This window comes from Canis lupus, chromosome 13 (assembly GCF_011100685.1).
Source record: "Canis lupus familiaris isolate Mischka breed German Shepherd chromosome 13, alternate assembly UU_Cfam_GSD_1.0, whole genome shotgun sequence".
Classification (NCBI taxonomy): Eukaryota; Metazoa; Chordata; class Mammalia; order Carnivora; family Canidae; genus Canis; species Canis lupus.
Window position 1 is genome coordinate 2,167,783 of NC_049234.1, and position 26,864 is coordinate 2,194,646.

Below are 26,864 nucleotides of genomic sequence, written 5' to 3' on the forward strand. Positions count from 1 at the left end.
CGCGGCCTAACAAAACGAACGCCCCCGGCTCGCCGCCTGAGCACCACCCGGGTCCTCGGCCACGCCCGGAGGCGGAAGGAGGGGCGGAAGGGGCGGGGACTCCATGCGACAGTTGCCGGCGCCGGAAGTTGGCTGCGACACGGGGACGAGCCGGAATCCGCTTCGAAGCTCAGAGTAGGAGGTTTCTCCGGGCTGCGTGGTCGGGGAAGTGGTTGGTTAGGATTTGGAGGTGGGTATTTGGATTTAAACTGGTAAGACCCTCAAGGTTAGAAAGGGTCAGTATGAGGTTAGAATTGGGAGGAGCTGGGGCTCGAGTGGGTGGTGTTAATCCTTTGTTCCGTTTCGTTCAGTTGAGCTGTTTGGCTTTTGAGAGTTTTTCTCCCTTTATTTTCGGTTCGCATAGCCCTTTGTTGAGGGATGTAATTGGCCTTCTGCTAAGTTTTGGAAATGTAGGACTTGCGTTACAATGGGGACGCAAGCTTTGCCGTCAGATTCCAGTGCCCCCTGCCTCGTCATAGCTGAAGAATCCTGCGCAGATTGACTTCTACAAGGCTGGGTTTCTTCATCTGTAAAGTAAGGGTAGTACTTCTAGGATTGTCGTAAAGGTGATAATGAAACAATATGTGTGAAATGTTGTTACTGTGTCCAGTTTGAGGCTAAGTGCACAAAACGTTGCGTTTTTGTTTCGTCCTTTAGCTCTACCCATTGGGTTTGAAAAAGCACAGGTTAGGAATTGGGACCTTTTTAGGTTTCCCTCGGAAAAATGGGAATTTTGGGAAAGTTGGATTTGTGAGGAGTCCCTTTGAGTTATTCAGTATTTGAGTCTGTGATTTCAGGGACTATCCATGGACACCCAGAAGGACGTTCAACCCCCAAAGCAGCAGCCAATGATATATATCTGCGGAGGTAAGAGTAGAACTAACGTAAAGTAGGAAGAGTTTTGAAATAATTACGCTTAACTTTGACTTCAGTGAGTAATCTTTAAAGTTATAAAGCAGAATACTAGCGACTGTAAAAAAAAAAAAAAAATTTCTATCACTAAGAGTTCATTTTCTCTCCAAGAAAAAATGCACTGCCCACAACTTTTTTCCTTTGCCCCTTAGTATATTGGTTGTTAAATAATAAAAGTTCAACTGAGTAAATTTTAAAGATGTGATAGGCTTTACTAATGGATTCATGAATCAGGCAGCATCCTGTCTAGGAAGTAGATGGGAGCTCCAAAGGGCTACAGAAAATTAAAGGTAGAGAGGAGTGGAAAAAAAATTATTAGCAAAGGATTCGTTGTTTCAGGTAAGGTCGCTGTTCTAAGGGGAAAGGAAAAGCAGTAAATTTTCTAATGCGGACAAGGACCATGTTAACTGGTCAGAGGTTACATTTCTGCAGGGTTGAAACTGCGGTTAGGTTATGTGTTAAGTCTTGGTCTACCGACGTGGCACCTTAACCTAAGTAAGGCCATTTGGAGCCTGTGGTTTTCTTCTTAACGTGGTCATAGCACCATACTCTTGGGATTGAGTACATTTTAGTGCTTTGGGTGAAAATATGGTTAGAAAAAAAAATTAAATAAAAAAAATATGGTTAGGATAATTTGCTTGTCTGTCATATTTTCCCTTTAGACATTGAATAAACATGCTTTCTTTTTTAGAATGTCACACAGAAAACGAAATAAAATCCAGGGATCCAATCAGATGCAGAGAATGTGGATATAGAATAATGTACAAGAAAAGGACTAAAAGATGTATCCTTTTACCTTGTTACATATGAAGGGGGTGGAAGTGAAGAATAATGCTCCAGTGCTTTGAACTACTTACCAAAAAGGGGGGGCATGATTAGGATTTTTCATAATCCTTTTATTTTTATTTTCATAATAAAAATTAATCCTGTGTAGAGGCATCTACTAAGTATCTAAATACTAGTTCTCATAAGTCCATTTTTCAGGATCTGTATTTAACTTATTTTACTTATACTCCTTCTTGAGTTTAAGGACAAACTAAATTATACAAGGAGAAATACAAATATTGTGAATGAATGCTACCTAATGGAAAAAGTGAGGCTTACAAATTAGCTAAAAGACTGAAAGTACATTGTTATGTGGTTATTAATATACAATTACAATATTTTTTAAACCAGTAAGTTATCTTGCTAACATTACTTTAGGGGTTTTTGGTGCATTGGTCTTTCATATCATGGAAAGGGGACTAGTAAAAATTGAAAAACATTTTTTTAAGTTCATTTCCAACTGCCATAGTAAATAGTTCATTCTTTTTTGCATTTTAGATTAAATAGCTATTGCAAAGAGAAAGTGACTTGGAAGTGTTAAATCCTTCGTACAATTTTTAAATATGCTTTTTGTCCTTAATTTCATTTTAATACAGTGGTGGTTTTTGATGCTCGATGAAACATGGAGTTCAGAGGATTATCTTCGTTTGTACCTGGATTTGCTGTTAATGTTGTATAGCCTTTGATTAGTGTATATATCTTTATGAATACAAATACACATGATTTCATTTTAAAATCCATCTTGTATTTAGGTATCAATAGTTTCTATAAAGAAAAGCTTTTTGTTCAATAATTGATAATAATTTACTTTTATTGTATATATAATCTGACACAGGGTGAAAAAGTGCTTCCTTAAACCACACTTTTAATCAAGGCTTAGAATCTTGTGGGGGCCTTGTTAAAAATGAAGTTTTCTAGGGCTCTTTGAAGATCTGATTAAGTAAGTTCCTTGGAAACTACTGTTTTACATCACCAAGTCTGTAAACTCTCCAGCATCATTTTGTTCTGTGTATACTAATGTACTTAGCATGAATGCATTATTTTGAGTTAAATTTTTCATTTTTCCTTGATATAGGCCTTCTGTATTTGTATACAATGCTTGACTATGTTTTTAAATATTGGCTGAGGGTGGGACGCCCAGGTGGCTCACCAAGTGAGCGTCTGTCTTTGGCTCAGGGCGTGATCCCGGAGTCCTGGGATTGAGTCCCAAATCAGGATCCCTGCATGGAACCTGCTTCTCCCTCTGCCTATGTCTTTGCCTCTCTTTTTGTGTCTCTCATGAATAAATAAATAAAATCTTAAGTACATTTTGGATGAGGGAAAAGAAACTTTAATGGTTGCATCTGTAAAGCAAAATCAGCCCTAAGTAAAGTACATGAAGCAGATTATTAAGGCAGGTGTAGTTTCTGGGATGTAATCAGAATTCTGGTAAAAAATTCTGCTTTCAGGATATTAAAAAAAAATTGGGACTGGTTTACATTGACCTGTGGATAAATGTTTAAAACTTTCACATTAATCTTAGGGATATGGAAACTAAGATACTCCCATTTGCTCCAGGATTCCATCATTCTGGGATGCCATCTGACATTCATTTCGAAGATTAGATATATTCTACCTTCACTAATAGCTATGTGCGTCTCTGAATATTCAAAAAATTGTGCCATTTTTTAAAACACCTGAATTTCTACTGCATCCTTGAATACCAAATTCTATATTTTTTTTATGTGCTATACAAAATGCTACCATGCTCAGATTTTTAAAGAGTGCTTCCTAAGTCCAGGTTCTCCTTTAGCCGTACCTTTCATAATTTTGTAATTCAGCTATATTCCTCCTTGACCTTGTCTTTTTTAGGCAGGAGAGTCCCAATAAATATGCTATGACGTCCCCTAAACAAACCCTAACACTTCAGATAATGTTGCTCTTTAACTGTTTTGATTTTATCATAGGTTTTTTTACTTATCTTTGGTTTAATTGAATATTATTTGGTTAACTAGACCATGGTTTAATGGAAATAGTATTACCACTGGAACTCAAGAGCAGCATTTCAAACAGTTACCTCTTTGTGTCCCTTTCATCTATAAAATGGAAGTAACTTTACCTCTTGCCCACTGGGACAGTTTTTTTAAAAAAGGTAAAATAGAAATAAATTGCTTTAAAAGATTGCTTTGGGGGTGCCTTGGTGGCACAGTTGGTTAAGCATCTGACTCTTGGTTTCAGCTCAGGTCATACTCTCAGGGTGGTGGGATTGAGGCCGAGTCAGGCTCTGCACCCAGTCTCGAGTCCGCTTGGGACTCTTTCACTCTCTCCCTCTGCCCCCTTCCTCCCCTCCATACACTCACTCTCTAAAAAATAAATCTTAAAGACAGTTTCAAATAGTGCTCTATAAATATCAGCAAATCTGAGCTTAAAGTTAACATATAACATGTCCTCTGCTTAAACTGCTTGCCAATAACTACGACATGCATATCCATGAGAAAAGCATGGAAATTGGTTCAGATTCAGCCCCTGCTGCTCAGTGACTAGCTCATTTCTTTTAATCTCAGCTTCATTTTCAAAGTGGAGGAATTTATGATGGTCAGTACAGTGCTTTGAGACTCTGAAGATATGTTCAGAGCAGAGATTAAAGTTGTGGAAACTTAAGTAGGTGAAATCAGAAATAGCCAGTCTTGGGGCTCCTGCGTGGCTCAGTTGGTTAAGTGCCAGATCCTTGATTTTGGCTCAGGTCATGATCTCAGAGTTGTGAGATTACGATTCTCTCTCTTCCCCTTCCTCCCTCTCCCTGTACACACTTCACCTCCTGCTGTTTCTGTCTGCCTGTCTCTTTCAAAAAGAAAAAGCTAATCTTAAAGGGGTCTGGCTGACTCAGTCCATAGAGCATGCAACTCTTGATCTTGGTGTTGTGAGTTCAAGCTGCACATTGGGTGTAGAGACTACGTAAAAATCTTTTTTAAAAAGTTGGCCAGTCTTAAGGAAGACTGAATTATATAAGGTGAGAAAGTGTAAACTGAGAAGATGTAAAAACAAGTTTCCTCCTCACATAATACAAATACATGGACATCTCCACCCCTCCTAGAGTAAGTTCTGTGTAGAAAATTATCAAGAAAGAGTGGTTATTTGAGCCAGAGGGCTGAAGGATGAGAAAGAACCTAACATTGTAAGACAGGGGAAGGAGCATTCCTGAAATTGAGGAAACAGCCAGTGTAATGTCTTAGGGGTGGAAAGTAGTTTGCCTTGTTCCCACTTTAGAATGAAGCCCATGTGACTCAAACTTTGAGGTAGGCAGAGGCCTGCTTGTTTATGGTCTCATGATGGGAGTAAACAGTAACATGATTTAAGACTTACAAGATAACTTGGGCTGTTCAGTGAGAATAGACAATGTAGGGATGGGTGATGGATGGGGAAGCTGGTTAAGGGCCACCTGTAGTAGTTCAGGATAACAATGATGGCTAGGCCAGAGTGGTAGCAGTTGGGGGAACTAAGAAGTGGCTGGTTGTAAGATAGCATTTTGGAGTTGAGCTAATAGGACTTATTGGTGAATTGGTTAGTACTTAAGAGCTCAGTAAACAGTGTGGACTTTGGTGAAAGGCTTTGGGTTCAAATATCCTGTGTCCTTTGTTAACAGGCAATGTGATTTCACCAGAGTTCACTTTCCTCATTTGTAAGGTAGGCATGAAATAATAGTGCCTATCTCACAGGTTAGTTGGAAAATAAAATGAATCCATAAAGACTCTTAGCCTAATAGATATTTATTATTATCACCATTACTGTATTTTTTTTAAAAAGATTATTTATTTATTTATTCATGAGAGAGAGAGCGCGGCAGAGACACAGGCAGAGGGAGAAGCAGACTCCATGCAGGAGGCCCAATGCGAGACTCAATCCCGGGACTCCGAGATCCTGCCCTGAGCCAAGGGCTCAACTGCTGAGCCACCCAGGAGTCTCTGACTCCTTTTTTTTTTTTTTAATTTAATTTAATTTTTTTTAAATTTATGATAGTCACAGAGAGAGAGAGAGAGAGAGAGGGAGGCAGAGACACAGGCAGAGGGAGAAGCTCCATGCACCGGGAGCCCAACGTGGGACTCGATCCCGGGTCTCCAGGATCGCGCCCTGGGCCAAAGGCAGGCGCCAAACCACTGCGCCACCCAGGGATCCCTCTGACTCCTTTTCTATCTCTGTCACCACTTCACTTCAACCCACCTCTCACTCTTGATTCTAAGATGTTTGCAGTTCCTTAAGCAGGTAACATGCCTTATTTCTTTCTTACCTGTGCCTTTCTCATGCTTTTCTCTTTGCCTGAAATGACCATTTGTGTTGTTTTTAACCAACACCAGAATTTGGAAGGATTGTTGTATAGTTTTCTAGCTTCCAGTATTTTCTTTTAAGATTTTATTTATTTGAGGGAGAGAGAGAGCGAGCACTTGAGTGCATGAGTTGGGGGAAGGGCAGAGGGAGAGAGAGAAGCAGACTACTCCATCCAGTGTGCAGGTGAGCAGGGACCATGAGATAATGACCTGAGCCAAAGGCAAACGTTTAACTGAGCCACCCAGGTGCCCCTCAGTATTATTGTTGAGAAGTCCAGAATCCTTCTTACTCCTAATTCTTTTTCATTTTTTTCCTGGAAACATAGAATTTTCTTTGCCACTGTACTGAAATTGTAAAGTATGTGCCTTGGTATGAGGCTATTTTCCACTATTCTGGTCACTTGGTGGGTATTTTCAGTCTGGAAAGTCAAGCTCTTCAGTTCTGGGAAATTTTCTTGAATTGTTTTTTTGTTCTAAGATTTATTTATATGAGAGAGAAAGAGTACACGTGTACACATTCGGGGGAAGGGGCAAAAAGAATCTTCAAGCAGACTCCTGGCTGAGCATGGAGCCCCTATGCAGGGCAGGATCTCACAAGCCTTGAGACACCACCTGTGCTGAAACCAAGAGTTGGGGACACTCACCGACTGAGCCAGGCAGGAGACCCTTCTTCAGTTTAATAACTCCCTACCCTCAATATTCTCTTTTCTTTAGATCTTTTATAAAATATTAGAGTTTATTGACCTTTCTTGTCTTTCCTTTTTTCCTGTTCTTTGAAAAATTCCTTTAATTTTACTTTGTAATCCCATCTATTGGGATTTTCATTTCTGGTGTAATTTTAATTTCTACAGGCTAATTTTTCTTTGTATATTTGAATGTATATTGGAATGTGCACATTCAAAGAAAAACTAAAATATCCTTGTTTCTAGGGTACAATGTTTTAACCTCTGTGAAGATGATAGTGATAATTTTCATTTGCCTACATGGTCTATTCCCTTCATACTGCTTTTTATCCTTTTTAAGTCAGCATAAAGTATATGTATATACATAATTATAACCAGAATAAAGTATTAAGTGCAAATGAAAAAATTACAGACCATGTGGAATTGCAACCATTTCCCCATATACTTAAAGAATTTCCTCCTATTCTGAAAGTAAAATGTTGTCAAGTTACAGTAGTCGGTATTTTTTTTTTTTTTTATTTTAGATTTTATTTGCCAGAGAGAGCACAAGCAGGGGGAGAAGCAGGGTCTCGCTCCACTGAGCAGGGAGCCTGATGTGGGGCTGTATCTTAGGACTCTGGGATCATGACCTGAGCTGAAGGCAGACAGTAACTAACAGGCATCCTAGTAGTCTGTGTTTTAAACCTAAGACCTAGTTCTGAGTGAAGTTTGCTTGCTCATTCCATGAGGTGTGAAGTGCCTTTACCTGGACTGCGTATGTGATGCTGTTTGCCATGACAATTTAATAAAGCAAACTTAAGGATTACTCTGAAGTTCGAATCTGTGTCTATCAATGTGCAAAGTTAACATTATCTAGCACTGGCAATGGAAATAATAAAAATAGTCATATTTTCAGCAGAATTTTTGCCACTATCCTTTCCTGATACAGTACTGTAGATCTAATTTGGGTGCCAAGGGGAGAGAGAAATGCATTATTGAATTCCTATTACGTGCCAGACACTAACCTAAAATTATAAAAGTAAATTCATGTCCTAAATCCATTTCCTAAATCCAACTATCTCTACTATTTTATTCATTTGAATTGTATTATGTCTTACTTGTCTTTACGTTCCAGTGCCCATTACAGCGTCTCCTTAGCAGCGCCCAGAAGATGTTGAATGCATACAGAGGAAGAGAGAATCTTTATCTTTCATTTACTCTTTTGTGTAAAGGGAAGGATCTAAGTCTGGGTTACGTTGTAGATCCTCTGGTTTAATTATATTTCTGTAGGAATAGTTCTCTGTAGCAATTTATATATTTATATTCTGTAGGAATTTAATTATATTTCCGTAGGAAGGTCATCAATTTATCTGGAGGGTAGTATAACAATCCAGAACCAAAAGGCATTTTTACTCCATGGAAAACAAACGCAAACGATAAAGGGAGCTCTGGGGCTAGGACTCCTTCCTCCCCGCGAGGGCCTCTGCGGGCGGGGCGGGGCGGGGCGGGGCGGGGCGTGCGGCGCGGGGGGGGCGGCCCTCGGCCTGGGCCCGGGGCGCCCCGCCCCCATCGGGGCCCTCGCGGCGCGGCGTCCGGGAGCCAGGTGAGTGCGTCTCGGCGTCGCGGTTCCCTCGGGGAGCTGGTGGGAGAGGCGGACTCTACTGAGGGAGCGGGTGACGGGATGAAGACACGGGCCTTCGTTTCCTGCGGCGGACGGTAGCGGATATTGGGGCAGAGTCGCAACGGCGGGGTTGCCGGGGTCGGCCGGCGGCGGCAGGCCTGGAGGCCAAAGCCGGGGAGTGGAGAACAGGTTCAGAGGCGCCTGAAGTGCCCCTGCCCGTTGGGTTGGCTGTAGCGCTCCGGGCTCCCGGGCCGTGCCCGACCCCCGCGGCTCCGGGCTCCCGGGCCGCGCCGTACACAGAAGCCGTTGCTACGGCTACGGAAGCCATTTCCTCCCGGCCTCCGCCTGCAGAGGGCGCTCGGCCCCGTCGGCGCGGGAAAGAGCGTGCCTGGGAGGAAGAGTTGCGTGTTACTTCCTCACCTGTCAGCTGATTCGGGAATCTGGGAAATGGGTGTGGGTCAGATGGCGGAGAAGAGGTTAAATGCAACTAGAACTAAGGATTTTACTAATGACAGAAATTACAAGCGGATGTGCCAGGGTTCTAACGAGAGCAAATACAGCTTTGTATGACTTGTTTTTTGGAACTTGAGTAGTCTTGAGATGTGCATCCTGGGGCGGGGGAACCCCCCCCCCAAAAAAAACGGAAGTTTTCAAAAAGGATTTTCAGAGAACTGTTAAAACAGTGTGCAGAATGAAATTGATTTGATAAGAGATGGCTCTGTCACTTAAAATTTTCTTCACTATTCAAATTCTAAAATCTCAGGGGTTGCAAGACAAATTTAAGATTTTAATCCTTTTGGATGCTTAAGTTTCTCCCATCAAAGACCTGTCGACTCTTTAGAAAAATTCTCCTAATGCAAACCATTTTGTTCTGGGCAGCATTGATAATTTAAAAGTTCTTCATGTTACTTTACAGTAACTTCTACTCTTAAGGCTATCCTTGTGATGGGATACATTCATCATCCCAGGTTCTGCCGGCATAGTGCGAAAATCACGGTCTCATTTCTCAGCAGGATCTCACCCCAGAGGTGGTGATGTGTGTTCTGTGCTCCAGTCAAAGCCAGCAGAAGCTGACAGAGCCTTCTCTCTCTGCAGAGCTCTGATGTATGACAATCCCGGAGGGCAGCCATGCTCAGGGAAATACTTTGGGTTAATTAGACCCATTGCTACTTCTTGTTTTAAAATTTACAGCTCAGTATGTTTTACAGTACCAGTTTTTAAAACACTTTGTCAGTGACTCACAATGGGAAATATATTTTACAACACATGCATTTATATTCACACAGTTGTCATTTGTATAGACATGAAATAAAAATCTTTACGAATCAGTGTTCCACTTTAGCGGTATGTATGTCAAGTAGCCAGACTTTTTTGTTGCTGTTCTGAATATCTTATTAAACAATGGTAACTGCAGCTCACTAAATTGATTTCAGGGGTTGCCACCTACAATTTGAAAAGCCTGGGTATGAAGGCTAGGTATGTGGGTTCTGCATTCGCCTACTGAGATTCAAATCCTCAGTTGCTACTTAATATATGATCTTGAGCCGGTTACTTAACACAAACATTTCTGTAAAATGGGAGTAATTATTACTACTCTTCATGAAAGTGGTTTTGAAGATTATGTTAGATAATAATCCATGGCACACAGTAATTTAGCTCCATAGCCGTAACTGTTACTACTACTGTCTACTTGAAATAAAACCTACCTGATAATAGTAGTTGAAAGATTAAATGAGGTAATACATGTAAAATTCTCAGGATGATGCACAGCACATGTTAAGAACTGTGTAAGTATTTGTTGGTGTTAATTATCGTCATCATTAGCAGTATCGTTAAAGTGAAACCATCCAAGGCCCCATTATTCCCAGTTTCGTTCAAGTGTTTCTTAAGGGTAGAGGTACTACTTAGGTTAGTCCTGAATATATGATGATGAATAAAGTGAGATCTCACAATCTAAGAGGGAAGACAAAAATACATAATTAGAATATATGCTATGAGAAAGCTTTGGGCACCATGCTGTCAGAACACAGATGTGGGAGCTGGTCGTTGACGGGAGTGGGCAGCAGGGAATGTAAGGAGGCAGAGAATGGGAAAGAAGGTGAGGTTAAGAATATTATATTTGTGTTGAATCACAAAGCATGGTTGGAACGTGAACAAACAGCTGAAGTAGAAGTCGTCATTGAAATCACCATTAAAAGCTATCTTATAAAGCAGTTTGAGCACCTAAGGGGACCAGAATATGCCATCCTCAAATAAGCCACTTAGGCATAAAGATTATTTTAAACTGAAAACAGTTAACAAACGACAGAAAGAACTCTCACCCTCCCCCTTTCTGCCTAATAGCGGGGCATTAATTTCTCTTTGTAAAGGAGAACAAACCTCATAGTAGATGGGCAGCACCAGGATGAGTCTGCATAAACAAACCTTATTAAGGAAGCCATTATCCTTCTTTAGTTTCTCCCATGTATTTACCTTTTCCTAGAAGCCAACTTCCTTTTCTCTTTGTCTAATTATTTCTCCACAACTTATCACCCTTTGTTAAAATGATATGTAGCCTCCCAGGCCTAACAACTTCTTTGGGTTTTCATTTTTCTATGAATACCCCCCTGCCCTTGCCACTGCCCTGCCCCTTGTGTGTATAAAATAAACCTTTTCTCCTGCTAATGTATCTTTTATCGGTTTTGGAGTCTCAGGCACTGAGCCTAAATGAGTAGAGGAAAAGATTTTTTCTTCTCCATAGCACTAAAACGTGCTTTGTGTTTTATCTTAAGTGAGGATTGAGATAATCCATGTATTTAGGAATTTAGTTAATTTAGCTCCATGACTGTTGACTGTTAGCAGAGAGAATTTTAAGTCTACTTTCTCTTTAGAGAAAACACTTTCTTTTCCCATAGAAATGAAAAATAAATGTTATAAAAAGACCTAGATGGTATTATTATATATATTTGCTTCATAACTATTTTCCTATACTACATTTCAGCCATGACTGCCAAAGATTATCCGTCATTTTGGGGCTTTGGAACAACAAAAATGTTTAAAATTCCTGTTGAACATTTGGATTTCAAGTATATTGAAAAATGTTCAGATGTTAAACACTTGGAAAAAATTTTTTGTGTGCTCAGGTAAGCATTTAAAAATTCTTTTATAAAAAAGATAAAAATAAAAAATAAAAATTCTTCTATGTTTCAGTATACCAATTATATTGTTGCCTGAAAGCTGAGACTCTTAGAAACGTTGCAGGAAATTTTCACATATTGAGATTGTTGATAGCACCCCCCGCCCCTGTCCCTTAGGTTCCAAAATAGTTGTTTTGATCTTGTGGTTAGTTTAGAGGGTTCTGGCTAGGTCTACTTCCAGCAAGGAACATAAGCCTCATCAGCATTCAAGAGAACATTTTTCTTCCATCACTTAGAAGGGGAAAAGATTGGTTTTCCTTCAAAAACAAGAGTTCTCCATACCACTCTCTGGGAATGAATTCTGTTCCTTGAGTGCTTGAATTTAGAGGCATGTTACTCTGAACTTGTTCCTCTGCCATTTTCTTCCTCTTTGGCAGGGGGAAAAAGGAGTTACAAACTCCTCCTTGAGAAGGAAATCCAGTCTCACTTTCCACTTGTCTCTTAATACTGAATTACCATTTATAAGTTAAAATTACCTTATGTATTAGAGAGCGTTGTTTATTTAACTTGCAAACTGTGTTTTGGAAGCTGATATCTTCCTTTTTTTTTTTTCCTTCACTGCATCACTCCACAGATTAACAGCTAAAAATGGAGTAAGGTGAGTGGGAAGCCCCCACACAGCCCAGCCTTCATCCCTGTGCAGGGGTGGCTCTGGAGTTCTCCGCAGAACCCCTCTGCTCCATGGACCCTGGTTTACAAATCTACATGATCCTTAAATAGAGTGGTAACTCCAAAGTTCTGAATTTTTTTAAAGGTCTGGTGAGGAAGGATATTATCCGGAACTTACGGAATTTTGTGAAAAGCGCCTTAAAGGCTTGGCTCCTGAAAGTAGAGCTTTGAGGAAAGATAAACCTCCAGCAACAGCATCCAGTTTTACAGCAGAAGAATGGAGACATATTGACAGTGATATAAAGGTATACAGTGATAAAGTTTTTTGTGACATTGCCACATTGTATATGTGTCTACTTCACTTTTCTAAAATCCTAGGTTTCTTTCTTTTTGTCAGTGAAGGGCTTTTAGTGGTAATCACTTAGGTAGTATTGGTTGCTTCTCAAACCCAGGAGAATATTGTGAATGTGTATGTTGTGTTCGTACACCCACCCATGTGTTTTATGTGATTAATATTCTGTCCTATCAAAGAAACAATTCACCAGCTTCTATAAATAGTGCTGTACAAACATGTTGGCTTGTAATATCTTTTGGGTTTTTTGGTTTGTTTTGTGAAGATTTTATTTATTTGGGAGACTGAGTGCACAGGAGCAGGGGGAAGTGGCAGAGTGAGAGGGAGAAGCCAGCGCCCTGCTGAGCAGGGAGCCAATGCTGGGCTGTGGGTCTGGATCCCAGGACCCTAAGAGCCGAACCACCCAGGTGCCCCTATAATCATTTTTAATCAATTAAAGAATTGAAAAATTCGGGTAGCCCTGGTGGCTCAGTGGTTTAGCACCACCTTCAGCCCAAGGCGTGATCCTGGGGTCCTGGGATCCAGTCCCACATCGGGCTCCCTATGGAGCCTGCTTCTCCCCCTGCCTGTGCCTCTGCCTCTCTCTCTCTCTCTCTCTGTGTGTCTCTCATGAATAAATAAATAAAATCTTTAAAAAAAAAAAAAAAGAATTGAAAGATTCGTGTATTTGTTTGATTACTAGCAACAGTAAATTTTTTTGTCCATCAGTTGAATTTCTCCTTTTGTTAATGGCCTATATCTTTAGTGATTTCTTTTAATCAGCTCTATTGAGGTATAACTTACATTTAAATAAAAATTTAATTGTCTGTATTTCACTGAGTTCTGACACCTGTCTATGCTATAAAACATTTCTATTACTTTGAAAAGTTTCCTTGTGCCCCCGTGCAGTCAGTACTGACCCTGCATCCTGGTCCCTGCTAACCACTGAACTGCTTTCTATCATTATGGATTTGTCTTTTTTATTTTTTTGAATTTGTATTTTCTAAATATAATCATACAGTGTGTGTTTTTTTGTGTCTTCATTCACTTAGCATCATGCTTTTGAGATGCATCTATGTTGTTGCATGTCCATAGTTTGTTTTAATTGCTGCATAGTATTGTGTGGCTATCTCACAGTTTGTTTATCCACTCATCAGTTGATGAACAAAATGTTTTCCAAAGTGACATTCCTGCTGGTGATGGATAAAAACTCCTGTTGCTCTGAATCCTGGTTAGCAGTTAGTATTGACAGTTTTGTCCATTTCAGCTTTTCTGTTAGGTATGCAGTGATATCTCACTGTGGTTTTAATTTGTTTCTCTAATGACTAGCCCTATTGAGTGGTTTTTCCTGTGCTTATTTGACATCCATGTGTCTTCTGTGAAGAGCTTTTAAATACTTTGTCCATTAAAAAAAATTGGATTATTTGTGTTCTTATTGAGTTGTAAAATACACGTCTTTCATCAGATACATCTTCTGCAAATATGTTTATATATCCTGCAGGGAACCGGGATGCGGGACTCCATCCCAGATCCTGGGATCACAACCTGAGCGAAGGCAGCTGCCCAACTACTGAGCCACCCAGGGTCCCAGTTTCTAGTTTTAATTTTAGGTCTGAGATCTGTTTTAATTTTGGAGAAATCATAAATATACACACACGTAATACAGATATCCAAGATTTTAAGCACTGCTTTTTTTTATTTTTAAAAAAAAATTTAAAATTTATTTATGATAGAGAGAGAAAGAAGCAGAGACACAGGCAGAGGGAGAAGCAGGCTCCATGCCCGACGTGGGACTCAATCCCGGGTCTCCAGGATCGCACCCTGGGCCAAAGGCAGGCGCTAAACCGCTGCGCCACCCAGGGTTCCCTTAAGCGCTGCTTAATGAAAGATTACCCTTTCCCCATGGAACTTCTTGGTACCATCAAAAGTTAATTGATCATGTATGTGTGGGTCTATCTCTGGACTCTATTCTCTTTCATTAATCTAAATGTCTCTCTTTAGGGACACCTGGGTGGCTCAGCAGTTGAGTGTCTGCCTTCAGCTCAGGGCATGATCCTTGGGGTTCTGGGATCGAGTCCTCCATCGGGCTCCCTGCAGGGAGCCTGCTTCTCCCTCTTTCTGTGTCTCTGCCTTTCTCTCTCTGTGTCTATCATGAATAAATAAATAAAATCTTTTAAAAAATTCCTCTCTTTAATATCTCATTCTCTTGATTATGATTAAGTCTTAAAATCGGATAGTCTAAATCCTTCCCCTTGGTTCTCCTTTTTCATAGTTGTTTTGGCTATTCTAGGTCCTTTGCTAGCCAGGTGCTAGCTACAAAATAACTTGCTTGTCTTTGGGTTGGGATTATGTTGAATTTATGGATCAATTTTGTAATAATTGACAATAGTGAAATTTCTGATCTTGAGCATCATGTTTTCTGTTCATTTAAATCTTTAATTTTTTGTGCCAGAGTCTTATAATTTTCAGTGTGTAGTTCTTGCATATTTTGTTATATTTATTCCTAAGATTTATTTTCTACAATTTTAAAAGTTAATATTTTTTAATCTCAATTTTGCTCATTCTAAGTCACCCTAGTATGAAATTTTATGTATGTATTTATTTTTGGTGTGGTAAAATACATATCACGGAATTGACCATCTTAGCCATTTTTAAGTATACAGTTCATTAGTGTTATATTTACATTGTTATGTTCAGAGATTTTTTTTGTTGTTGTTAAAGATTTTATTATTCATGAGAGACACACAGAGTGAGGCAGAGACACAGGCAGAAGGAGAAGCAGGCTCCATGCAGGGAGCCCAATGTGGGACTCAATCCTGGGACTCCAGGATCACGCCCTGGGCCTAAGGGAGGCGCTCAACCACTGAGCCACCCGGCTGTCTCATATTCACAGATTTTTTAAGTGTGCAGTTCATTAGTGTTATATTGATATTGTTGTGCAGCCAATCTCCAGAACTATTTTGTCTTATAGAACTGAAACTCTATACCCATTAAACAACAGTTCTCCATTTCCCCCTCCCTTAGTTCCTGGCAACCACCATTCTATTTTCTGTTTCATAAGTTTGACTAATCTTGATACCTCATATCAGTGGAATTTTAATTTCAATTTTTATTTGTACATTGCAAGTTTATGGTTATCTAACTGATCTTTTTATATTGACTTTGTATCTTGCAGTCTTCTTAAATTTACAAATTAGTTCTGGTAGCTTTTCTTTAGATTCTTTGGGTTTTCTTATATGCAGGATCATGTCATCCCCACAAATAATGAAAGATTTACTTCCTCTTTTCCAGTATAGGTGCCTTTCATTTCTTACTTGCCTTATTGCACAGGCTTGGACTTCTGGTACAATGTTGAATAGAAGTGGTAAGAGGAGATATCCTTGTCTTGTTCCTAATACTAGGGGGAAATCCTTCAGCCATTCACTATTTTTTTAAAGATTTTATTTATTCATGAGAGACACACACACAGAGGGAGAGAGGCAGAGACACAGGCAGAGGGAGAAGCAGGCTCCATGCAAGGAGCCCAATGTGGGACTCGATCCCCAGACTCCAGGATCACACCCTGGGCGGAAGGCAGGCACCAAACCGCTGAGCCACCCAGGGATCCCCATGATGTGTCTTTTTTATATATTGCTGGACTTAATTTGCTAAAATTTTATGAAGGATTTTTGGGCCTACTGTCATGAGAGATATTAGCCTGTAGTTTTCTTGTAATGTTGTCTGGTTTGGGTAACAGGGTAATGCTGGCCTCATAGAATGAGTTGGGAAGTATTCTCTCTCCTGAATATTCTAGGAAGGTTTGTGTGTAATTGGTATTATTTCTTCCTTTAATGTTTTCCAGAATTCACCACTGATGCCTACTAGGTCTCAAGTTTTCATTGTAAGAACAATTTTGACTATGAATTACATTTCTTTAACAGAAACAGTGCTATCAGGTTATCCTTAGAGTTCTCTCTCTGTCTAGCTCCCTCATCTTGTGTATTTTGTACCCCTGGATCTTTGCCATCTTTACCTCTCTGAAGCCTGAACTGTGTTCTACTGAATTCATTGAGACCACAGGGCTGTTAGGGTTTCCTTTCCCTATGCTATAGCTTGGAAACTAAGAGTAGATTAGGGTAAAATGCACAGCTTCCCTCATTTGCTCCTTTCTTCCAAGGATCATTGTTCTCTGCTATCTGTTGTCCAGTGGTCTGAAAACTGCTGCTTCATATATCTTATCCAGTATTCTAGAGTGTAAGCAGGAGGGCAGATCCAGTCCCTGTTACTCCATCGGCCAGAAGGAGATAACACTTTATTGATTTTTCTGATGATGTTTTCTTATTTGTAAGAGTTCTGTCATACATATTCTAATGAATTTTCCTTCAATTTATCATTAAGCTTTTATATTTGTATATGATGTTTTTCATGTTTATTCATTAAAAAAATTTATGTAATCACTTCTTTTAGTTTTATTCCTTATGATCTTTAATTGATTTTATACTTGAGCAAGCTTCCTCTCCACCAGAATCATGTTTGCCTGCATTTTCTCAGAGTTCCTTTGTGGTTTCATTTTGCTTAGGAAATAACTTCTTAAAGCAGATTCCAGAGAAACTTTTTTTTTTTTAACTTGATTTTCTTCAGCATATTTTATGGGTTGAATAATACACTGGAAGGCAATTTTAAGGAATATGTATTCTCTAACTCAGAATACTACGTTTTTTAAACTTTGAGGTTTCTCATTTTGTCATTTTATTGGCTTGAAATAAAAAACCTGGTAATTAATCTACACATTAAAATAGCAGTTTAGGGCAGCCCCGGTGGCTCAGCGGTTTAGCGCTGCCTACAGCCTGGGGCGTGATCCTGGAGACCCGGAATCGAGTCCCATGTCGGGCTCCCTGCATGGAGCCTGCTTCTCCTTCTGCCTGTGTCTCTGTCTCTCTCTCTCTCTCCTCTCTGTGTGTTCTCATGAATAAATAAATAAAATCTTTAAAAAAAAAAAAAAGAAAGCTTCTGCAAACCAATCAGAGAATGCATTAAAAAAATAATAAAATAGCAGCTTACATCCAGAGTTCTTTGGCTCTATTGTCTGGGGAATAACAGCTTAGTTTTAGTTGCAAAACTTATTTTTTTTTTCCAATTGCGTGTTCTTTTTCAGTCACCTCTTGATTCGTCTTATCTCCTTTTCTTTCATGCTTTTCCCTGCCACTTTTCCCTCTCCCCCTATTCTCTCTGACTCTTTGACCTCCTCTGTAATGCCTCCCCCTTTTACCTTTCTCCCTTTACGGTCTTTTTGTTTCTTCTCCTGTTTCACCTCTCTGCCTCCTTTTTATTTTCCTGCCTCCTACACGGTTAGGACAGACGATATAGTTTATTGCTGTATCATGGTGCCTAATTTAATATAGCGTCTGACAAATACTAGATCCTCCCTATATAGCTGCTGAATAATATTAATAATAGAATTGTATTCTATTTTTCATTCTATAATCTAACTCAATTCTTCCTAGAACCTGTGACAATTCAGTTTAATAAACATTATTAGGAACCTATTATGTGCCAGATGCCATGCTAGTTTCCTGAATCACAAAGATGAGACTTAAGACAGGTTCTGCCCTCAAGGAACTTACAGAAGGTGTGAGAGATGAGCAGTAACTGGATTACTTTAAATCTCTGCATTAAAACAGGGGAAGGAGCATTAGCCCAGTTAGGTAGTTCAGGGAAAGCTTGATGGAAGGGATGGATGTCAGTAAGCTTGTTAGATATGAAAAGTAGGAATAGCAACACCATGTGAATGTGCATAACAATACCGGACTGTACACTCGAAAGTGGTTGAGATGATAAGTTTTTTGTATTTTACCATGTTTTAAAAGAATAGTAGAAGGGCATTATAGATAGAATGGCATGACCAAATAGTCACCCAAAAAATGGACCCGGCAGAAACTATGATGATATATAATCCTTTCTAACACCTGGTTAATTACTTCAAACTGTATGTGTATCTTCTTTTCTTCTCCCACCTCTCAGAGTTGGGTATCAGAAATTAAAAAAGAAGATGAAGTATACTTCCATGAGACTGAAACATTTCCAGCAATGGAAGATAATTTGCCTCCAGTTCGTGGTTCAAACAGCCGTCTTCATGTTAGTAAGGTAGGCCGATCTGGTTTGAGGTGTGGGTGATGGGGGGAGAAGGTGGTTGTTGTTTATTAAGGGAGCCAGCATTTAATCAGAATAACCGCAGTGTGATGGCCTCTGAGAGTTGGGGATTATCTTTCAGCCGGCCACATGTCATGCCTTCTTGTGAAGGCTGTTTCATCACTTGGCGATCAAAATGAAATAGCATATCCCTTTGAAGGTTTGCTTCTTGGGCTTACTGCCTTTTCTCATTTTTTCTTTTGTTGTACTGTCTGCTTTACTCTGACCAGTTTTTTTTTTTTTTTTAAGGTTTATTTTTTTCATTCAGAGAGAGAGAGAGAAACAGGCAGAGAGAGAAGCAGGCTCCATGCAAGGAGCCCGACACAGGACTCAATCCCAGGTCTCCAGCATCACGCCCTGGGCTGTAGGCGGCGCTAAACCGCTCCGCCACCGGGGTTGCCCCTACTCTGACCAGTTTTGATGAGCACAGAAGATCCAATTCAGTGTGGGAGAATTTCAGGGAACAACTTTATCTGTGGAGTGGAGACAGAGAAAATAGTTTATTACATGATTAACTCTGGATTTAAAGTATTAAATAGAAACTTTCAAGCAGTTATAGATGTTATTGCTCTTGTTTACTGTATTTTTTTTCTTATTCTTACAGCTCCTTAGAATGATTTCTCTGTGGTTGATCCCTATTTTGTCATGTAGACATCTTTTTAACTCATGGGTTCCATAGAGAAGGGCCTATTGGAGTTCCAGATCCATTTATACTTCAAAGTTAAAACTGAGCCTCTGGGCATACCCCTGACCCAGATACTACAAAATCTAGCCATTGTCTTCTGGGCATCCGGAGTCTCTAGGCTTTCACTCGGATCACACGTTCCATTCCCTCTGCCATACACTTTTCTTTTATTCCTATCATTTCTGAAAGATTGGCTACTCCTGTCTCTTCATTCTGGGTTAATTAATTCTTCTTATTCTCATTTCTTCCTTGAATGCTCAATTTTATTTAAAAAAACATCCATAGCTCTTCATCACACTACTCTCTAATAATTTACCTTCCTGTATCTTTTTACTCCCTATTAAGAACTACTTATGTAACTCAACTACATCGTAATATGGTAAGGATGCCACTATCTGTAATAAATAAATTTGTATTTATTGAGCACCCATTTTTTTTCTAACTCTGTGCCCTGAAAATATAACAGGACGGTACAGTTCTGTGAGGTAGATAGACTAGTAAGTAGTACAGTGATTCTCAAAGTATTATCCATGGACCCTGGTTCTCCTAGAGATCCCTCCAGAGGGTCCAGAGAGTCATTGCTATTTTTAAAAATAATGCTACTGCTTTGTCTTTTTCACTGTGTTGACATTTGTATTGAAAATAAAGCTGCCTGTGCTGTAGCATGAATCAAGGCAATGAATAAGTGGCACCAAACTATGCTAGTACACACTGTTTCTGCCACAGTTACCCATTTACAGTAAAAAAAAAAAAAAAAAAAAATCCAGTTTGACTTAAAAATGTCTTAGATGAAACAATAACATTTATTTATTATAAGTCTTAAATCTTGAGATCACATCTTTTTAATATTCTGTGACAAAAAAAGTAGTATTCAAAAAGGACTTGTGGTTATTTCGAGACTAATATGATTGAATTGCCAGCTTACATCACTACTCTGTCCTGGAACACGTTTTACTTGAAAGAGTGATTGACAGACAAATTATTGTTATTGTTATTTAGGCTTGAGTTTTTGACATTGAAAATGAATGAAGTGGGTCTGTCACTTTAAGGAAAACAACTTTGCAAGTGATAAAATCTGAGCAGTTGAGAGTATTTCATATTCTTACATGGCTCTTAAATACCTGCTTGTGACAAAAAAAAGAAAATTCCCTTAAGGGGATACTTAAAGACTTTTCTGATGAGCTCAATAAAGATAATTAACAGATAGGATTTTTAAAGTGTTTAATGAAATGTAGGAATATTTGCAAGATCTGTGTAGCCTCAAGTGACTGATGTCCAATGTTACAAAATTGTACATGGGTAAATGACCCATTCAAACTGGTTTCAGATTGTGACAAAATTTTAAGAAACCATGTAGGAAACTGTTGGCGAGCAAAGCGGCTATTGTTTGCTTTCCTCCCATTCCTTCTAGTGCTTGTAGTGGGGTACCACCCAGGTTGGGCCAAGGAATAGCCCCAAGCTAGTGCTTGGTGGGGAATGGGCTCATGACCCAAGCTAGCAAATGCTGAGTCCTTCCCTGGGATTTCTCTTAACTAAAAGTGGAGAGAAGAGACCCTCTCCTTTCTGATTGGGAGGCCTGTTAGGTTATAATCCCACACTGCTTGTGGCCACTGTGTCTTCTACACAAAAAGCAAGTAGCCAGCTGGGGAAAATGAAATCAGTGGACAGAAAGAAGCAGAGACTAGGGATGGGAGTTGGGGGGTTGGGAGGAGAGCAAGAGGGAAAGAGTATATGTATCCTTTATCTAGCATTACCCCTGCCCTTTCATCACTGTGGTTACCTAAGCCAATAGTTTATTTTAATAGGATTAGTCCAAGTTGGGTATCTGTCTGTCATTATTATAATAGCTAAAAATCACATTTCATGTATGCAAGTTTTAAAATCTTAGATATGTACTTAAATTCCTATAGATTGCTCCCAAAATTAACTACCAATTTAAAATCCTTTTTGAGACGGCATGGGTGGCTCAGCAGTTGAGCGTCTGCCTTTAGCTCAGGGCATGATCCTGGAGTCTGGGATCAAGTCCCCGCATCGAGTCCCACATCGGGCTCCTTGCGTGGGGCCTGCTTCTCCCTCTCCCTGTGTCTCTCATGAATAAATAAATAAAATCTTAAAAAAATAAAATAAAATAAGATCCTTTTATAACATGCTGTACATTAATAGTTACAATACTTGAATTATAACTTCAAGAATACCTATTTTTCTTATCTATTCAATTAGTATATCTTAATCCAATACTTCACGTTACATTTATCATAAAACCTGCTAATCTTATATTAAATATGTCTCATGAAATACAATTTTATTCTTTCAGGAAAAATATTCTAATAGTAGACCAACTAAAAAGAAAATTCCGAGGGATTATGCAGAATGGGATAAGTATGTTTTATATTTCATAATACAAAATTTGTCACTGAAAAATTCTCCATAAAATACCATAAAATATAATAACTTCTTAATTATTATAAATCTGAACATATCAAGAACTACCAAGTGACTTTAGTAGAGTACTAAGAGTATGGTCTAAGCACTTTTGATCTTATTTTTTCATTAAGTAAAAATATCTACAGCATCCTTTTTTTATAAAAGAAACCAAAAATAATTCAGGTAATTCCTATACCCGTCAAAAATAAAAAAAGGACAAAAGCTTTAAATTGAGATAAATTAGTCACAATTTTAATTACACAATTCTGAACAGTTTAGGTCTGATTAATATGTAAGTCCTCACTTGAATTGCCTGGTCTCCAAGAGCAAATACAGATGACTTGTAATATAAACCTATTATATGTTTTTGGAATTGTCTCTAAAGGCACAGTGGTACAAGTATAAGAATATCAATAATAAATTTTATTTTCTTGCCTGAATTATACATTTTTTTCAGTTTTTTTCCTTTCATTTAAGATTTGACGTGGAAAAGGAATGTTCAAAAATTGATGAAGATTACAAAGAAAAAACTGTAGTAAACAACAAGTCATATTTGTCTAAAATTGAGACAAGAATAGGCACAGCAGGTAATTGGGGAAAAATAAGGATATTTTGTCATCTTTGCATTTTCAAAATTATAATAAAAGCTATCGAACTAGAAGACCTTCTCTTTAAGTGCTACAGATTTCCATGAAAAATTTATGGATTTTCTCCTAGACTTGACCACCTCTAACAAATTCAGTTTCATCCCTTAACTACCTAATTTTATATGAGTCATAGTTATACTACTTAAATTTAGTAAGACTCAAAAATATAAACCTATTTTTTCTATAATTTGTTTTCCATTCTTTTTTCAAATCCTCTTTTTTCTCCAATCCCTCAATTTTTTTGTTTTTTTCTGAAAACAGAAAATATAGTAGTTTGTTTTTACTTGAAGTCCATTGGTGTTATAGCACCTTTAAAGTGAAAGAAAATCAATACTAAATCTAAACCCTGAAAAATTGTGAATCGTTTAAAGAAACATTTCCTAGACATAGGCGATCCTTTACTTTCTTTTATTTACTTCACAATGTTCTGCTTCTGTTAAAATAAGCATTAAAAATTGTATTCAATTATATTTTTATTTACAGTAGATAACACTTATTTCTAGGTCTAACTGAGAAGGAAAAGACTTGCCTTGCTACTCGTGAAAAGGAAAAAGGAAATGAAGCTTTCAACTCAGGAGACTATGAAGAGGCTGTGATGTATTATACTAGGTAAGCAGATTTTTGTTGTGGTTTATGTTGCCTTTTTTTTTCTTTTTTTAACTAGGCTCCATCCATGCCCAACACGGAACCTGAACTCATGACCCTGAGATCAAGATTTAGATGCTCAGGTGTGCCTGGGTGGTTCAGTTGTTAAGTGCCTGCCTTCAGCCAGGTCATGATCCCAGGGTCATGGCTTGGAGTCCCACATTGGGCTCTCCTTTCAGTGGGGAGTCTGCTTCTCCCTCTGTCCCTCTCCACTGCTTATGTTCTCTCTCAAATAAATAAAATCTTAAAAAAAAAAAAAGGTTGCATGTTCTACCAACTGTGCCAGCCAGGTGCTCCTTGTTGTAGTTTAAACTTCCATTAAAAAAAAAAAAATTGGGGATCCCTGGGTGGTGCAGCAGTTTGGTGCCTGCCTTTGGCCCAGGGCGCGATCCTGGAGACCCAGGATCGAATCCCACGTCGGGGTCCCGGTGCATGGAGCCTGCTTCTCCCTCTGCCTGTGTCTCTGCCTCTCTCTCTCGCTGTGTGCCTATCATAAATAAATTAAAAATTAAAAAAAAAATGATAGGGATGCCTGAGTGGCTCAGTGGTTGAGTGTCTTTTGGCTTAGGTTGTGATCCCGAGGTCCTGAGATCAAGTCCCACATCAGGCTCCCTGTGAAAAGCTTGCTTCTCCTTCTGCCTATGTCTCTGCCTCTCTCTGTCTCTCTCATGAATAAATAAATAAAATCTTTTTAAAAAAACAAGGATAATGTTTACAATTAATTGTTGAAATGATATTGATAAGCTAAAAAGCTTATGTTGGAATCACTCAAGATACTGTACTTAAGATTTATCATAAATTCACTTGTTTCCCTTGTTTTTCAATACTTTTCTCAGCCCCTTAAGCTCTTCACCCCTAGTTTGACAGAGATCCTAACTTTCCTATTTTAGAGAGAAAATGAAGCCATCTGAATGGAACTTGACAGGAAGTCCACATAGCTTAGAGGTTAAGAATTCAGGTTCTGTAGTCAGACTGCCTGGATCTAATCCTAGTATTTATGATGCTACTTCCTACCGCAGGGCCTTTGTATATGCTGGGTCCTCGGTGTAGAATATTCTTTCCTCTTCTCATTATCTAGTTAATTCAGACTTACCTTCAAATTTCATCCCATGCATCACCTCTTTAGGGAAGTTTTCCTTTACCTCCCATACAGGGTTAAATCTGCACCCTACTCCACTCCTCCCCATCCCTGACTCCCCACTTTATAGGATCTTATAGCAGTCTTGCCTCTCCTTTATGGTACTTGTTGGAGTACAATTTAAGTTTGTGTGTTTTGATAGTAACTAGACTGTCAGCTCTGTCAGAGCAGAGTGCCCTTGTCAGTTTTTTATACCATCGTATCCCCAATGCCCAACAAAGTACCTGGTTCATAGGAGATGTTCAATAAATACTTGTATGAACTTTTGAAGCTCTTGTAGTTGATCAAAAGTAGACTAACTTCCTAAAATAGCATCATAAACTAATTGTGCTTATAGAATCCCTTACTCCAGGGATCCCTGGTTGGTGCAGCGGTTTAGCGCCTGCCTTTGGCCCAGGGCCCGATCCTGGAGACCCGGGATCGAATCCCACGTCGGGCTCCTGGTGCATGGAGCCTGCTTCTCCCTCTGCTTGTGTCTCTCCCTCTCTCTCTCTCTCTGTGTGTGTGTGTGTGACTATCATAAATAAAAAAAAAAAAAAAAAAAGAATCCCTTACTCCATCTTAGAAATAAATAATTCTCTACAATCCTTTTCCATCTTTGGATGGAAGTTTTTTTTTTTTTTTTTTCAGTGTTGTGTCTCTAGAGAAGTTTGTCTCCACTGTTTAAGTGAACATCCAAGGTAAAGAGGCCCTTGATCTATCTCTCGTTCAGTATAGTCTTCCCCTTTCAGGCAGGTAGAAGTCAGCTGTGATGTTGTTCTCTATCTTCTTAGGGATTTCCACCAGTGGAGAATCTCTTTGTATGTTACAGGGAAAAAAAACTTTTTTCTTCTTTTAAGAAATCACAGAGCTGGAAAAATTAAAGCAGCATAGCATAATGGTTAAGGGAACTCAGACTGCCACTTTCTGACATTGGGCAGATTCTTCACCTCTCTTGCCTCAGTTTCCTCCATGTGATGAGATTGTTAGAGTGCCTACTTCAGAGCTGCCTTGAGGATTAAATTAAACAGACTGGGTTTGAGTCCTGACTCATTTACTAACTGGTGGCTTCTGGCATGTTACTTAGCCTTTCTGTTACATCTGGTTTTTCTCATCTATAAGATGGGAAGAGCAGTAATGCTCCCTCCAGGATCATAGTGAGGATTAAATGAGCTGGTGTTTGTGTGAGAGGTGCTCAGTTGTCAGGTTCTTATATTAGTTATTCTTACATGTATTGTCTATGTTTGGTCTCTACCCAACCATGTGATTTCTTTATATTCATCTTTAGTGATCTTAGGAAATTGCCACTTTTTGTATCTTTTCCCTTTTATCTTCTATTCTTCAGAAAATTCAGTGCACCAATACCCTTGTCTTCCCTACACCTAGGAATATATTATTTCACAGCACTCCAAATCAACTTATTAAGCAAAAACTGGGTAGGTTTTAAGTCCTTCTTTCAGCTATTTTGCTTTCATATCCCTAATGTAGTAAAATTTGCTCTCTTAAAGTCTGTATTCCTCAGTTACTGTTACTGTTCTGTTTCCTTCAATTGGCTTTTTCTGATTATGATCATTATTGAGCTCATTCTGCTCACAGGTCCTGTCCCTGTGCTTTAATGAAACCACCTTTTTGCACCAAGAAAAAAAAAATGATGATCATTTCCTTAGAGTTAAATCTACTTTTAGATTACAAACTAAACTCTTGTTTTTATTTTATTTTTTAAAAACTCTTGTTTTTAGATTATAAAGTAAACTCACCATAACAACTTAATAAAGGATATTAGGTGTGGTTGATTGCTTCATTTTTTTTTTTTTTTTGGTACTAGGAAATTGTCCCCAAGGAGTCAAAAAAATGTATTTGATATTTGATGTTAACTACACTGTTGTTTTTTTTTTAGGAGGTCTGTGGATATGTAGGTTACTGTGTCACTTCTAAAGCCAGAGTCAACTTCAAACTGCTTAACTGGATATTTCAGCATCTGCCTAAATACTGACTCAGTATGTCTGTAGAACTGCATTTTTTTATTCTTGACAATGCAGGCTATATTAGTTTGCTGGAGCTGCCATAACAAAGTGACACAGGCTGAGGGGCTTACACAACAGAAATTTATTTTCTCACCATTGTGGAGTTTGCAAATCTGAGATCAAGGTGTCCACAGGGCTGGCATCTTCTGAGGCCCCTCTTCTTGGCTTGTAGGTGGCCATCTTCTGTGACTGCAAGTGGTCTTTCCTCAGCATGTGTCTGTGCCCTAATGTCCTCTTCCTATAAGGACACCAGTCATATTGGATGAGGGTACAGCCTCATGACCTCATTTTAACCTAATCATTTCTTTAAAGACTATCTCCAAATATAGTTATATTCTGAGCTGCTGGAGGTGAGGACCTCAGCATGTGAATACGGGGTGGGGACACAATTCTGCCCATAACGCAGGCTATACTTATTTTGTTTATAACTTTAGCTGAGTTTCTCTATCTTCTTACGTTTTCCTCTGGTCTACGTGTAACCAGTAAATGTCTCTTTTGTAGGAGTATATCAGTGCTTCCCACCGTGGTGGCCTACAACAATCGGGCTCAAGCAGAACTCAAACTACAGAACTGGAACAGTGCTTTTTGGGATTGTGAAAAGGTCTTGGAATTAGAACCTGGAAACATAAAAGGTAAAAAATATTCACAGAATGCTTTGAATTTACATCAGACTTTGTT

At 39.0% G+C, this 26,864-nt stretch overlaps 2 protein-coding genes across 4 annotated transcripts in view; both read left to right on the forward strand.

Moving 5' to 3' along the window:
- The first annotated feature begins 76 nt into the window (after positions 1-76).
- Positions 77-2,846, forward strand: POLR2K (RNA polymerase II, I and III subunit K). 3 transcript variants are annotated; one of them, XM_038555194.1, is made up of 4 exons: positions 77-229; positions 837-906; positions 1,643-1,735; positions 2,373-2,846. In XM_038555194.1, exons 2-4 carry the CDS (start codon positions 846-848, stop codon positions 2,393-2,395), a joined length of 177 nt encoding a protein of 58 aa, XP_038411122.1. In that variant the 5' UTR covers positions 77-229; positions 837-845; the 3' UTR covers positions 2,396-2,846. The 3 variants fall into 3 exon arrangements, with proteins under 3 accessions (XP_038411122.1, XP_038411123.1, XP_038411124.1); XM_038555195.1 differs by lacking the exon at positions 77-229 and adding an exon at positions 311-573; XM_038555196.1 differs by lacking the exon at positions 77-229 and adding an exon at positions 600-725.
- A 5,435-nt stretch (positions 2,847-8,281) lies between these two features.
- Positions 8,282-26,864, forward strand: part of SPAG1 (sperm associated antigen 1) — a 61,430-nt gene continuing 42,847 nt past the window's right edge. Inside the window, exons 1-8 of the mRNA XM_038555197.1 lie at positions 8,282-8,342; positions 11,341-11,482; positions 12,291-12,450; positions 18,477-18,599; positions 21,644-21,708; positions 22,231-22,340; positions 22,904-23,009; positions 26,688-26,818. Coding sequence (XP_038411125.1) covers positions 11,343-11,482; positions 12,291-12,450; positions 18,477-18,599; positions 21,644-21,708; positions 22,231-22,340; positions 22,904-23,009; positions 26,688-26,818 — 835 coding nt within the window. The 5' untranslated portion in view covers positions 8,282-8,342; positions 11,341-11,342. The remainder of the gene's footprint in view (positions 8,343-11,340; positions 11,483-12,290; positions 12,451-18,476; positions 18,600-21,643; positions 21,709-22,230; positions 22,341-22,903; positions 23,010-26,687; positions 26,819-26,864) is intronic.

What these genes read in the sequence shown, in the direction of transcription:
- POLR2K (XM_038555194.1), top strand. Translation starts at nt 846, where the DNA reads ATGGACACCCAGAAGGACGTTCAACCCCCAAAGCAGCAGCCAATGATA. An exon ending in AATGATATATATCTGCGGAG is followed by an intron (nt 907 to 1,642) that starts GTAAGAGTAGAA and finishes TTTCTTTTTTAG; the next exon opens with AATGTCACACAGAAAACGAA. An exon ending in CAAGAAAAGGACTAAAAGAT is followed by an intron (nt 1,736 to 2,372) that starts GTATCCTTTTAC and finishes ATTTTAATACAG; the next exon opens with TGGTGGTTTTTGATGCTCGA.